General features: G+C 36.6%; 1 protein-coding gene across 7 annotated transcripts in view; it reads left to right on the top strand.

Moving 5' to 3' along the window:
• GPAM (glycerol-3-phosphate acyltransferase, mitochondrial) overlaps positions 1-15,094 on the top strand; it is a 33,429-nt gene extending 18,335 nt beyond the window's left edge. For 5 of the 7 annotated variants that reach the window (XM_072870877.1, XM_072870878.1, XM_072870876.1 and 2 more), the window contains exons 13-22: positions 620-705; positions 1,701-1,816; positions 2,543-2,613; positions 3,737-4,001; positions 4,514-4,656; positions 6,208-6,285; positions 9,293-9,433; positions 10,183-10,372; positions 10,482-10,540; positions 11,737-15,094. In XM_072870877.1, coding sequence (XP_072726978.1) covers positions 620-705; positions 1,701-1,816; positions 2,543-2,613; positions 3,737-4,001; positions 4,514-4,656; positions 6,208-6,285; positions 9,293-9,433; positions 10,183-10,372; positions 10,482-10,540; positions 11,737-11,853 — 1,266 coding nt within the window. In that variant the 3' untranslated portion in view covers positions 11,854-15,094. Of the gene's footprint in view, positions 1-619; positions 706-1,700; positions 1,817-2,542; positions 2,614-3,736; positions 4,002-4,513; positions 4,657-6,207; positions 6,286-6,618; positions 8,002-9,292; positions 9,434-10,182; positions 10,373-10,481; positions 10,541-11,736 lie in introns of those variants that run through there. The other 2 variants (XM_072870875.1, XM_072870880.1) reach the window with 2 other exon arrangements.
• Positions 15,095-15,294: the final 200 nt, after the last annotated feature.

The following is a 15,294-nucleotide window of genomic DNA, read 5'->3' as shown; positions in this document are numbered from 1 at the left end:
GAAAACAGAGTAATGTAAATGCTAACCTGTAAGGAGAGGTGTTTGGCTTTTGAGAAATTTGGGATTCAAGAATTCCAAGCATGCGGTACCCTGCCTGCTTCCTGGGTGCTTTAGTTTGTGGCACTGTGAGGGGTCTTGCAACTGGAGTCTCTACACTGTTGTTTACCTGTGGAGAAGTTCCCTATCCTGGTGTTTGAGGAAAGTAGCAGCAAGCAGTAATTACAGTCTCCATGTTGGTTCTGAAAGGGTATTAGACTTTGCTCGCATTCATGTTAATGAAGGCAGTTCTCATTAACTTAATCATGGAGAAGCTAGTCTCAAAGGAATTGTTTCCAGCAGGGTGCTGACAGGGGTTATATATTGTTTTTGTTGCAATGTTTTTTATAAAGTACGGATTCCTTGCTGTGGAAAGTTTGCCTTTTCATAAAATAAAGTCAGAAGGGAATAAAATGTTGCAAACTTTTAATTTCTGTGACCTTATTACTGCGCTTTTAGTGTGAGCTATTTTTAATCACTGTTGCATTTTTTAATAATTGCCTTTATCTTATAATAATATTATCAGTTGAATGCAAGAATAAGGTGGAAAAAGTACAAAAAATAACAAATCTTCTCTTAACAGGAATATGTAAACAGCCAAAGCCAAAAACCTGTGCCTGCTCCTCTTTCTTTGGAACAAGCTTTGTTACCAGCTATACTTCCGTCAAGGTAGAGATTTTTTCGGTGTTGGGGAGAGGGAGAACAGGTTGGGGTTTCTTTGTTTGTTTGTCTTTTTAATGTTCTGCATTACATTCCAAGCAGTGCTTGAACTCCCCGAGGGTAATCTGATTGTGTACGTAAAAATTAAAAACTTACACAATTGTAACTGTGCAATTTATTATGAGAGTTGCATTCTTTCTGGGGAGCTCTGTTTAAATAAGCTCAAGGAGGCTTTATTTTTTTCTTTTTTTAATTTTAGTGACCTCTGCTGGTTTAATTTTAAATTTTATGGAATAACTTAGGGAAAAAATTACACACTTAATGAAAAATAAAGGATTTGTTTTTAAACCTCACAAACATTTCAGGTGGGTTTCGGTATAATTCTAAAGCAAATAGAACTTGTGAGTGAATACCCCTCGCTCAAGGTGACTATCACTCAGAAATGCAAAACTGTGCTCAAGGGCTAGATCTGCATTTGTTACACAGATATACATTTTAGTTGAGGTCTTAGCTTGACTTGTACAAACCTGTGTGGTCCTATCAGAGACAAAGTCAGTAATTTATCTTTAGAAGGTTGTAGATCCATACACAAGACCATTTCTAGTTTGTAGAGAGGCTGGGCTGGAAACTGCCTTTTAGGCAGATTTGCTTAATCTACTGTTGTCCATATTCATTGAAGGGAAAAGAGCTGTGGGGTACAAATGGTGTAATGGCAAAGTCAGGAATAGCCATAGGACAAGGTAAATGTTCTATATTGCAATTTTTTTTTTTGGTAGTCTTATCTTGGATTGTTGTTTAGTGTGAAAAAATAATCTGGAAAAGTCGATAGATATTAAAATTTTTGTGGAGCTTGTCACGCATAACATTTTTGTGCCCTTACCAGACTGCATAGAGGTTTTTTGTGCTGTGGTTCAGTTAGTGTATAAAAAAAAAATCAGTCTAGGTTATTTTACATTTTGATGAAAATCTAAATGTCATAATGTGAATATTTATTCTGTATTCAGACCTAATGATACTGTGGATGAAGGTACAGAGGCCTCACTGCTCAACTCCAGGGATATCACCAGTGAACCCTTCAGAAGAGAGCTGATATCCAACTTGGCTGAGCATATTTTGTTCAGTAAGTGTTATAGTATCACTATCAGCTACCTGTTTTGTTTTGCTGATTGCATGAACTAACTTGCTCTTTGGTAATGTCATACTTCCCAATTCCCTCCATTCAGGTGATCATTTCATGACTTCAAATGCTCTCTTGACTGTTCTCCATCCTTTGCCTCCCTCTCTCCCTCCTCTTCAAAGTTTAATAAACTCTCTTTCTGATTAAGTACAAGCTTTTTATTCTGTTTGTTTGGGTAACTTCTGTATTCCTTGGACTAGTATACTGAACTCGCTGTACTCTGAAGTGTTTGATTGTCATATTGATACACCGATTTCTTATCACTTTATGTAATAAGCTATTGCAGTGTCTTGATGGCATTATTTAAGTTAGTACTCATGTGAACTCATCTAGGTGCATGGACCAGTGTTGCCAGGTTTTATAGGTTATGAGGTGTATGCTTCATTCAGTAGATCTGTGATTTGTGGTATAAGAGATGCATACAAAATGGTACTTAGCTTAGTAGACGTGGAAGCTTTACTCAGCCTTCTTAGTTGAAGTTACTTTAATTTTATTACTTTAATATTGTTAGTCTATAGACATAATACTCTTTGTCTTTCATTCAGAAGGTACAGTTCTGTGCTGGTATCACTTTTTTAATTTCTTTTTTTAAATAATGGGTACTCTTTCACTTGGAATGATGTTCTGAACTTCTCAGGTGTTTAACGAGTTTATCTTGTTTACATCTAGCTGCTAACAAGTCCTGTGCTGTGATGTCTACCCACATTGTTGCCTGTTTGCTGCTGTACAGACACAGGCAGGTAGGACTTCCATGCTGCTTAAATACCCAAACATTACTTTGGCCTTGTTAGTTAAAACAATAGTATGTATTTTACTATTGTATGATACGAATAAAAGAAGAAAGATGCATTTAAAGTGGATTTCAGGTAGTCTGTATGCTAACGTTTTAGTTAGTAGTGGATGCTTGAAGATAAGACATTATTGATGGGATAATAATAAATACTCATGTGGAAATAGATTTTTGTAATTCAAAATGTAGTTACACTTTTTTAAAAGAATACATTTTTTTGTTCATTGTATTAAGATTGTTTTTTAGATCTTAAACACAGTTGCTATTGAATATGCTAGCAACTCTTCTGTTAATTTTCAAATGAGTGTTGCTGTTCCTTGGTCCAGAATATTATACCATGATGGCAAAATGATACTAATGTTTAACTGAAGTCTTGTGCCTAGGGCATGGAAGAAATTATTTGTCTCCTACAAGTGTGTTTAGCATTTTTTCTGAATTTCCTTCTGCCTCTAATCTGAAACTTTTATTGCATGTAAATCAAGAACAAACTGAAAAATACTGGTCAGACATGTAATCTTCCTAGTCGACGACAGTATCACTATTCCTGTCAGTCCAGTCTTTCCAATTTCCTAAAATAGTGGGATCAAAGAAGCATTTTACAATATGATCTGAAGCCAATTTGACAAAAAAAAACAAGGAAAGGAAGTGCTTGAGGAAAAGGTTTTCCTCATGTCCCCAAACAATTGCAGAGAAGTTCTGCCAATTACAGTATTCTCAGCTAATTGATCATTCATTTTATAGCATAGGTAATGGAAATATGATATCTGTAACATGTTCTTAAAGAACAACTCAAGTCTCTGCATGCTGTGAAATAAACCAAGAAGCAAACAAAAAACTTGGATTCTCAAATAGCTGCATGGCTTTAAAATATAATTGCATATAATTCAAAACCTGTGGACTATTTTAGCAATATCTCTGTGAAAACAAGGTTTTCTAATACTACTGTTGTGCTTTAAATTTTTGAAAATTAATGGCTTGTTTATGTGTTTGCCATATACATGGTTATGTGGTTTATGGATAAAGTCCTGTGCAAAAAAAATTGTTTCACTTTGTGATTCTGATTTTATTCCTAGGGAACTGATCTTTCCAGGTTGGTAGAAGATTTCTTTTCCATGAAGGAGGAGGTCTTAGCCCGTGACTTTGATTTGGGATTTTCAGGGAACTCAGATGATGTTGTCATGCATGCCATTCACTTGTTGGGGAACTGTGTAAATATCACAAACACTAGCCGAAACAATGAGTTCTTCATCACTCCCAGCACAACGATACCTGCTGTCTTTGAACTCAACTTCTACAGCAATGGAGTACTACATGTATTTATTAAAGAGGCCATTATTGGTATGTGTTGTGGTTTGCCAAGGATAGACTTTCTTGTGACCCATGAAGTCAAAGTATCTGCACAACCTCCCCCAGCCCCCATTTTTCGTGTAATTTACTTGTATATATTTCTTCCCTCCCTGCTTCAGCCCATGTTTACTCTAACAAAACCAATTTTAAAGTAAACTTGGTTTTGGTTTGTAGAATGTTTCACTCATTTTTCTCATCGTCCTTTGTCTTTCTTGGGAAGTATTCATGTATTGGTCATTGCCTTAGGCAAGGCACTATCAGAGTTTTGAGCCAACATGGCAAAACTTGTGCTTTGGTCACTAATATTTCATGAGATTTTGTTTCAATCTGACACTAATTGGATGCAAATGGAATAGTGGTGAATTCTGTCTTTATTCTTCAATTGCATGTGTAATGTTTTGCTGCTTTTAGGCCTAGAAATAGACAAGACAAAAGTTTTAAGTTTCCTTTGCTGTAAAGCTCTTTGGAAAAAGAAACTTTGCTTATGTTTGTTTCTGCTCTAGCCTGCAGTCTTCATGCAGTTCAGAGTAGGAGATACAGAAATGGTACCAATGGTCCTTCTCCCAGTTTGATTAGTCAAGAACACCTGGTCCGAAAAGCTGCCAGCTTGTGTTACTTGCTTTCTAATGAATTTACTGTATCTTTGGTAAGTAGTTGCATTAATAGTCCACGTGTCTTTTTTTTTTCTGCTTGTAACTGCCTTTGTTACTTTAAAGAGAATTTATACTTTAAAGAGAATTTATACTTTCTTCAGTATAGGAAAGTATAAGGAAAAAGGAAAGATTCCTTGAAAAAGGAAGATAGTGTTGTTCCTATTTGCTTCAAGGAAATGTCTGAACATTTGAATGAATGTAGTTCCATCAGAACAGTTCATCCAAAAGATGTTTGGCCTAAGATAACACGTGAATTAACTTGCCACACTCCTGTCACTACCTTGTTTCCTTGGTAAGGTGTGATAAAATCAGTCGATCCAGTTTAGGGGATACATACTGAGTGCACGCCTGCTGCTCTGGCAAGTGCTAAGTGGGTGATGCTGGGGTGAGCCTGCAGTGTTTCTGCTGTGCTGGCTTTAGGCCTTTCCTGAGAAAGCAAAGCTGCTCACTCTATCTCTGTCAACTTCCCACAACTTGAGGTTGGGCTTCTTAATGCCTTCAAACAGATTTTGTCTTGCTTATGTCATTAGACCATCACAACCATATCTGCATTCTGCCCAAACTATTTAAATATTTTTTTACTTAAACAAATGCAGGTCTTTGAGAGTACCCAACTCCTGTGAGTTTGCATAGATGATTGAAATTACAGTGCGAACTACGGCTCCAGATTCTAAAGATACTCTTAATTTGCATAGGAGTGCAATAGTCAATGTGCTACACCTAGTACTTAGTGGCAATTTTAAACATGGCCTGACTTTGGTTTTTGCTTTGTTACAAAACACTGAAGAGAGCTGATGTTATCTCAGTTTTCAGACACTCTGTATACTTGCAATTTTAAGTGCTAGATATTTTTTTTTTCTTATGTGTAGAAGTTACTTAGAATACTAGAGATTCTTGAATTAGTTCTTAAATTTGCACACATTTCTGACTCGTGCCTTTTTAAATGAAGCATAAGCCAAATTTAGTATTTTTGGGCAGTAATATAGCTCAGATGGTGGGGTTCTTTAGTAATCTTATTATTCTGCTTTCAGAGTTAATTAATTTTTTTTTTAACTTAGAAAATATTTCCTCCATGATTCTGAGCAATGTAAAAGAGGTTGGGTTTTTTTATTCAGTTTCAAAACACGTAAGGGAATTTCTTAAAAGTGTGCTTTCCTTTAAATTCCAAATAAATCACTGGTATGAGTCTCAATGATTTCAGTTTTAGGATGATTTTATTCCAGAATTGTTAACAAACTGAAATTTTGTTAGAGGCAGTTAAAAGGGGAGAATATTTAATGTGTTTTTCTACCAGTGTTGTAATGCATTTCTTAAAAAAAAATTTGGAAAAATTTTAAATATCCTATTTCACTGTAATTTTTTTTTTTTAATGTCTGCCAGGATAAACATAAGAGTGGTGCATTGGGATTATGCTGGTAAAAGTTTAATAACTTAAAAGGAATAACACTGCTGTATCTAAAACATTCATACTGAATGGGGAACTGGTGTTGCTATAATAGGTATAATGGATGTGATTTTTTCAGTGCATTTCTTTTGTTGTGCAGCCTTGCCAGGTGATATATCAAGTTTGCCATGAATCTGTGGAAAGGCTGATACAATATGGTATTCTTCTGGTGGCTGAGGTAAGGTAGTAGAGATACTAAATGAGCTTTGTTTCTTGTGCTTGACTTCAGCCATAGGTAGTTTATGCTGCTTAGTTGTGAGTCTTGTTCTAAATATATGCTGTTACCGAAAGCTTGTAACAAGGTAGCAAGACCAGGACTGATACTACTTCATTCTTACATTTATAAGCATCAGACATGTGGGTATAGTCATCCTGTGATGCTATGAGTGACTTGTGTGTGTAATTTCATTGTACCATTTTATACTGTCTTGTAAACTGGGGATTTATTTTATTATTGGAGCCCTTTCAAATTGTAGCATAGCTACATGGATGTTTACTTTTTACTCTACAGGAGGCAGTAGTCCAGATCTTTTGTTATTCTTTGATTCCTTTGCATCGATCTCGAAATAATTGTAAACCTCCTCTGCTAGCACAGTTTGCAGTTTCAGGGGTGTACTGGAGTCGCTGTGTGGTGCAATCTGCCGGAGGCATACAGTGTAAAGAAAACCTGGGAACCAGGGGGCAGCTGACTCAGCACACCTTTGCTTCCCAAACTTTTTTTGTGCACAGCAAACAAACCTTGGTGCCCTGGAGGAAGCAAGCAGGTTTAAAGAGCACATAGAAAAGAGTTATGTATTTGGCTGCTTTCTTCTTGCAGCTCTCCAGTTTCAAAGGAGGCTAGAGCTGCTTCTGGTGTCTTTGTTAATGGCCACTGCTTCACTCTAATCTTGCTGCATACCTTTTGATACATGCTTCCATTTTTAATATATGTAACCATAGGTACTATTTACTTGATATATCTGGATATTAAACATTCTCCTCCTTTGGAGTTACTACTGCTTGCTTTTTATGTGAGGTACTGACATGTTGTCATGCATTAGATTGTAATCGTTATTAGATAAATCCAAAAGTGAATGCTAATCAGAGGATTAGGAAGAAACCTGTATGTACCATGCCCGGGGACAGATGAGGAAAATAGGTGTGGACAGCAGTAGATATGCACCTCTGTCTACTTAAGCATGAAACCTGTCTTGAGGGTTCTTCTGTAAGTTTTGGTTGCTGAGTCTGGTACTTGGCTATTTATAGCTGGGGTATCGATAGTTATTAGGCAGTATATAAATATTTGTCTGTGTTGTCTGATATACACCACCAATGCAACATTTGAATGCTTAAAAAGGAGATATATTCCATCAGTAATTTTCTTTAAACTTAGGAAACCTCTGTACCTGCTTACGTCTTTTAAAATATTAAGAATTTGCATAATCAGTGCAAACAGTATAAGCAACAGTTGTTTCATGACTTCGGACAGGTTGGAAATGTTTGTGGGGTTTTTACAACCTCTTCTCTAAGACAGGTAGCTAGCTTCTGCCTTTTCTCATTATTTCAGTTTACTGCTGACGTTAACACATTGTTAAATTTCCCATTAGATTGAGCTTCATTGATCCATGCTTTTTTAAAAATTCTTTTCCTGTGATTCTAGTGTCTGCCTCAAAAACTAAGAAATACTCCTAACACACAGTGATCTCTTTAGTATTTTTTTAAACTTATTTTGTGGCCTTTGCTTCATTCAAAATAAAATATTTGATCAGAGTGTAAGATTGGAAGGATATCATTCTTCATTTGCTGCAGAGGCCTTTTTCTTTGTTATGAATATTATGACAGTAATCATATCTATGAGGTGTCTGTTATCCATTTGCTTTTAATCTTGCCTGATTCTCATTTCTAAATGCAATAACTGTATGGGGGTCTTTCCACAGTGACTTAGCAGTGGTGACCTTTGAAAAATCTTTCTGTTCTACTCTAAATAAAACAAATAATGGCGAATGATTGACACTAAGCCTTCCCTTATTCTTTCGAGTGTGTGTTTACTATCTCTAAAACTCATTTCTGAAGATGCCTTGTTGAAATTGAATGTTACATCAGACATTGATCAGTCAGGTGGAGTATTTCTGTTGCACCTCAGTTACCGTACACCTGAACTTGTGACACGCCTGCATTATTGCACAACAGAATGAAATCACTATTAAAGTACATCTAGTATGTATATATTTGCCACTTGTGCTTATTGTTTCTGGCAGATTACCTCACTATGCCCTTGCAAGGGAACTTTACAATACTTTAGAAAGCACTTTACTAATTAATGCTTTTACTAAAACAGATGGTTTTACTAAATAGATGAAAAGCAAACAACAAACTCTTTTTCCCTCACAATATTCAAGTTAAGAAATTCCACCGATAGTATTCTTGCTATCATGCACTCATCTCAAAAGCCTGAAGAAATGTATACTTGCCTAAGAGACCTACCTGCTAATAAGTATAAGTGTAAATCCGTGTCTTGCTCCAAGGGTGGATTACTGTGGGGCATTTGCAGGCTAAACTTGGATGGTGCTTGTCAGGGTGATTAGCAGAAGGGAATTGCTGTGATGCAACAGCTGGAGGGGTCCTAATGTCTCAACATAATCAAGCTTTAAACAATTTGGGCCTTTGTGATTAAAACTGGCTCATTCTATTCCAACCAATATCTCACATGGGGACAAATACAAGAACAGCGTCACTGGAGGCAGTAAGTTACCACTTCCATACAGCAACTTGTGGCATTCTGCATTAACTGAGATTTTAACTATTGTAATATAACACAGAGTTTACTACTCTGTCTTTAAGGCCACAGTAGTATGGAGGTTAGCAGATAGTACCTCAACTTTTTATCCTAACACAACTGAAAACCCTTTCTTGGCAACTGCTACTGCATGGCCTCTGGTAGGAAGATTCAGCAATGCTTGCAAAGATTTTCACTTTTATGTGACAGGCAAACTAAAGAAAAACAGTCTTTTTCACCAAATGTCTCTTCTCTCTTCTTATCTCAGATCTCTTATCTCTTACCTTGTCTATAACTGGGTCTCATCTGCTTTTGTTAAGTATTGGTTAATGAATGGACTGATTAAGTCAGATGAGATTATAAAATAAACCTGTTATTTGCCTGAATTTGGGTTTTTTACCTATTTATCACCTTGTCTTTCCAATTTAAGCAGGATGATCAGGAGGATGTTAGCCCTAGTCTTACAGAGCAGCAGTGGGATAAAAAACTCCCTGAGCCATTATCTTGGAGAAGTGACGAGGAAGATGAAGACAGTGATTTTGGAGAAGAACAGAGAGATTGCTACCTGAAGGTAATACTATCCTAAGGCTAATAACATTGAAGCCTCTTGAAAGAGACACAAACTACTTCATTAGTTCAGGAAGGGTAATGATTTTTTTTTTTTTGCTGGTTCACAGTATTAGTCTGTTGTATTTTGCTACAGTCAGTAAAACACCTTTCTCTCCTTCTCGTGGGGAAAACAGTGAAGAAACATCAAATAAGCTTAGAGGGAGGTGGAAGGGCAATGGTTAGTGTCATGAAAACTGATAAAGGCTCAAGTATCTTAGTGTCTAAATGTTTTATTCTTTACTGACAGCACGCACAGTCTGTCAAATCGTGCTGGTATTTATTTTCAGCCTAAATTTCACTTCATAGATTGATCATTGATTTTAGACATGTTACCAGTTTTCTCACAGCGCTAACACAAGCACTCTCTAGGATATCTTGTTAACACTTGGAAACTTATGTCTGTCTCTGAATGTATGGCAAGCCTTCTGTTGGCTGCAGAACAGTATGATGTCTTTAATTTTATCTTACGAAAATAGTTATTAATATCCTGGAGGAGAAAAAAGTAGCATTGATCTGTGATGTGCAGTGCCTGTTTTGTCCCTTGTGGTAAACTGCTTTTTTGCTATGCTTTCATAATGTGCTGTGTTGTGCCCCCGTACTCCTTTTTGTGCTAAGAATTATTTGGGCTGCTGTTTTGCTGTGTACTGTGTTGCAGGTCATTTCGTGTTTCTGCTGGTCTCTGTCACGTAAGCTCTTGTTGCCCTTTCTTAGGTGAGCCCGTCTCAAGAGCACCAGCAGTACATCACTTTCCTGCAGAGGTTGTTGGGACCTTTACTGGAAGCATATAGCTCTGCTGTTATCTTCGTGCACAATTTTAGTGGTCCTGTTTCAGAGTCTGAATACCTTCAAAAGTTACACAGGCACTTAATAAGCAGGACGGAGAAGAATGTTGCTGTATATGGTATGTTAAACCAGTTTTGGAGCCGGATTTGATTAATTCCGCTCCTCCTAGCACAAGGTAGCCCAAACTCAATTGCAGTTTGTTTATCTCTGGGTTTTCTTTCTTGCAGCTGAGAGTGCTACCTACAGTCATGTGAAAAATGCAGTGAAAGTTTTTAAGGAAATTGGGGTAAGTGTTCGGTGATAAAATTTGGAGACTCTTAAGTTTCATTTTAAGAAGCACAATTTTGACAATTCATGGAACCTGTTCAGTGTCAGTTTAAAATATGTCAATGTATCTCTGCAAATGTATTGTGGGTTTTGAGCAGTTTGCTCTCCTTAAAGCTCAGGGCTGTAGGAGAAGAGCACACATTGCAGAACAGGGCAATTCTTGCCCCTGAGGAAACCTGTCTAGGTGAGGGCTAGGTGACTAGGCATTTTTATTCACAGCAAATGAAGTTTGTCTGCTCTACTCCATGTCCTTATTGAACATCAGTGACAATGTTGGAAGGCTGAGAGCATGCTCTGTGCTAAGTTTTGAAGGACTACTTAAATCTTCAAAAAGTATTAGTTACTGAATTTTGTCTTAGCAGTGATTGATGCTCCAGCAGAACCATCCTAATAGGTGTCCAGTGTCCACCATGAGGATACAGATCTTTAAAATAACAGATCAGTTTTGCACTTTACCACTATCATTTCAAATTTTAAATCGCCTATGTAGATTTTGCAAATGAAGAGTTTCTTTCATCGGAATGACATGGCTTCCTGAATGCCAGATGGGATTTAGCATTATAATTTTGAAAGCATCAGCATTTAGGCAAAGTATTGCTAGATAAGGGTTTTGAAGTCTTTGTCCTTGAATTCTGCTGTATTAAATAATTTAACACTAGTTAGCCTATAGTAAAGCCTATAGTAAAGGTATCTTCCTGTAGACTGTAAGAGCTATGAAGAAAGCACATATCAAATCCATCATTTAATTCTAGTTTATTCTGCTGTTGGAAAAGTGGAACTAGATAGCATCTGCTGAGCATCTATTCAGAGCATAACATCTGAATTCTTGTTTTCAAAGTGCTTACTCTTTCAATTCAGATGCCTTTTGAGTGTGTGTTTTATCCCTCACTGTTAGGAGCTGGCTATTTATTATACACTGTGCTTATTTCTCAGTTTCTCTTCTTCCATACCACTTGAAGGGCTTCAACATTGAGTGAATTCTAATGATATCTAAAGGATATCTAAAGGCATTACCATCTAAGCCTTCCAGAAAGGAAAAAAAAAAAATTCTTGTAAATGAGGGCAAATTTAGTACAGACCATAAACTTTTAATCACAAAAGAAAGGAGATTCCTTGAACATGGTGATGCTTACATATATTCATGCTGTGCTTTAGGTTTTCAATCAGACGAAACAAAGAAGAGACACCATTTTGGAACTAAGCACTACGTTCCTACCTCAGCACAACAGGCAAAAACTACTGGAATTCATCATGAGCTTCATGGTATTATAGACCACAGATAGCACCTTTGTCCCCAGACATGAAGACGGGTTTTGAGACTGTGTCAAAGCCTGGGGACATTTGCTAATCCTTCAGAGTGTAAGGTGCCACTGTCTGGGTAAGGCCTTCTCTGACTTGAACTAGTGGAAGACAAGTGCCTTCTTATGTATGCGTTTATGGGTTTCTTACAGTCCCAATCCTGTTGTAATACAGCGATACTCGGATGACACTTTGGATACAAGTAATTTAACGTTGCAAAAAATAAGATAAATGATTAGAATTAGATTTAAAATGAAGAGTGAAGTTTTATCAGTGTTATGTTTTAAATATACTTTTAAAGACTGTAACAGATGCACAAATGCACATATTTGTGGTCTGTAGCTAACCCTGAGATCTTGAGTTTAGTGGCAACACAGCTTATGGCATAAACACGTAACTTTCATTCCAATTCAGTTTTATTGTTTTAAATAAATGGTTTAAAAATTTTGCTTAGGCAGGATATATATTTCACGGATAAAGCCATAGTTTTTCATAAATGTTAACATAAATGCCAAAATTCTAATGAGAATAACAGTTACAGACATTTGAATAATTATCATGTAGCAGATGATTGTGAGAAACATTGTTAGCAGGCACACCTTGCACTATTAGAGCTGTGTAGTGCAGTGGTAAATTGCACTAATCACTGCTGTCATGAAGAATGCGAGAGTAGCATTCTTGTTTTTGTTATGGCATCTGTCATTCAGCCAGATGAAAGTCAGGAGACAGTTGCCTGAATGTGAATATCTTGTAAAATCTTAGACTATTATTTAATTGAAAAAAGCTATTAAGTTTGGGGGTTTTTGTTTTTGTTTTTTTAATTAATAGGATGTCAGATTTTTTTTTTTTTAAAGTGGAGTAAAGACTTGATTTGGTGAAATAATTTTTAATTTTGGCCCTAAAAATTTCAGCAATAACCTTTGCAATTCTTTGGAAACAAGTGTTCATATTGTATTCTGTTGCTGAGCAGATCTAAATTGGCATGAAGTAGTAACCTCTAGAAACACAGAAATATCATAAACAACATACTTTTGACTCTGATCTAACTGACTTACAAAAAAAAAAAAATTTCACAGACCAAACTGAATGATGAATAAATTCTGTCCTATGAAACAGGACTCTGGTCTTGCGATTTGATCCTTTTGCATGGAGGGCTTGCACTGTAGATTTCATCTTCTCTTCATGTGAGTGGAGACTAGATTGCAACCTGTAGTCCTGTATTTTAGTACAGCTGATCTAGCTGAAGCAATAACTTGGTGGTATGTGAAGCTGGTTTGCTTGTGAAATGTGTTTTTTTCCTCATTTAGATTGCCTTCTATATGAGGGAAATCAAACATTTAAGTTACTGCAATGTTTCGCTTGGTTCTCACATTCTGGCCTTGTGAGCAGAAAATCCCCCAAACTTCATCATGTAGTCTCTCTTGCTTAACATAAATATAGAAAAGCATACTTGAATCCCAGCACTTGCACTGTTATGCCAGCACAAAACTGATGCACACAATTTGAGTTTGTGGCCAAGGAGCTTGCATTTGTACTGCACGTTTGTCAACAAGAATATTTCTGTAAATTTTTTTATTAAATGCTATTAATATTTGAAACCTGCAGTTTATAGTTTATTAACATTATACTGTTAGCACTGTGAGACGCATGTGTTTTGTCACTAAACCAGGTGCTCTACAACACTGAAAGAATTTCTGAACCAAAGCTACATTAATATGGATAGAAACTGACCCTAGAGTTGCTTTTGTTCTTATGTCCTTCCACTGTTTCAGCACGATAGTGACTACATCGCACATAATTTGGTTTGTGAAGTCTACTAGCTATTTAGAAAACAGTTTCATCTCATACTAGCTAATGTGCACTGTTCGTTAACCTGATGAATGCTCCATACAACGGTTGTTGCTGATGGCTTCCATTTAATGTCAAGAAAAGGCTAGGTGCTTCTGAATAACAAGCTCTCATAGTTTACTGCATTTCAGTAAATCTGATGTGTACTAACAGCAAAGATTGTACATCAAAAAGATTTTTAAAAATGAAGCAATATGAAGCAAACAAAACTTGAGTCATTTTACTAAGAATGTTCTGCCAACTGATGTATTAGTTACCGTAAAACCCAGGAGTACTGCGGTCACTGAAGTGTTCTGGCTAGGTATTGCAACTAAGGTAACTTATGGCTTACATTTTAAATAAATAAATGAATAAATAAAATCGGTGAGTTGGTAGGGTAATAATGCATGTGAATACACATTAATGAATACATTTAGTATGCAGAGGGAGGGGGCACCTTAAAACTGGTTTGGTTTTGTATGAAAAAAACCTGCATGTGAGAAGTCAGTACTATGAATCATATGCCACTGGAAGCCTTTGCATTCTGCAGGAAGTGTGTATGTATACATATATATGCAAGCGTGTATATTATGACACACAACTATGCTTTTCCCTGAAAATAAAGCACAGGATATAAAATTATCAGGCTGTAACAGTCAAAAACTAAAACCCAACACTTTTTTGCACTGTATTTACACCTTCAGTGTCTTCTGATTTTATTAACCTCTCATGTTTCCTTTGCTGATAGAATGCCAGGTTGAGTTAATTTCAGTAAAGTTAACCAGTAAAGAAGAAAGGACTGGCCCTGAATTACCACGAATGTATTCTAAGACTCTCCTCTTATAAGGATTTACATGAGTCTCATCATTCTTATGAGCATATTACTCAGGTGTGCAAGTCTTTTTGGGCCAGGATCTTTTATGATATGAGAAACTTAATCTTTCCATATGCATCCTGTAGATCTCACATTTTTAGAGTGATGAAAATGTAGAATTCCACTTCCCGTGCCGCCACAGCCACCCAGGCCCCCAGGGATCATAAACTTGTTAATACGTTTACTTTCTACTCACACTGACATTGGAGGCATACCTGCCTTCTCTTTGACAGTATAGGGCTTTACTCACCTGTCTTTGATTAGGAAACATATACACACACTTGCATTGAACTGACTGCCTGCTCCACAGAGAAGTATCAGAATCACCATGTCAAGAAGGTTGAGCTGGGAGGTCATGTAAGATACTGTTTCTCTTGTGTTTCTGTGCTAATGAGCCTGATACTGCTTCTGTGAGAATGTTACCACGTTTTACCTGTTCTGTGAAATGCCGTGTCTGTTGTAGAAGCACAGAGGTGTACTGGAGTCATTTTAATAAATTAAACAGTTTGCTAATATGACATTTAACAAGCTCTTCTAGTGTTTTTTTGTTTGGTTGGGTTTTTTTGTTTTTTTGCTGTTGTTTGTTTTTTTTTTAATAACCTGCTAAGATAATTCATTCAATAACTTTGTCCCATTCCAGGTAGTTTCTGAAATTAAACCATGAAAAGCTTTCATTGTAGAAGTGTCCCTACTAGTGTATGCACTGGAGCAGA

Source organism: Ciconia boyciana, chromosome 8, assembly GCF_034638445.1.
Source record: "Ciconia boyciana chromosome 8, ASM3463844v1, whole genome shotgun sequence".
Lineage (NCBI taxonomy): Eukaryota > Metazoa > Chordata > Aves > Ciconiiformes > Ciconiidae > Ciconia > Ciconia boyciana.
This window is presented reverse-complemented; position numbering and strand designations above follow the sequence as displayed.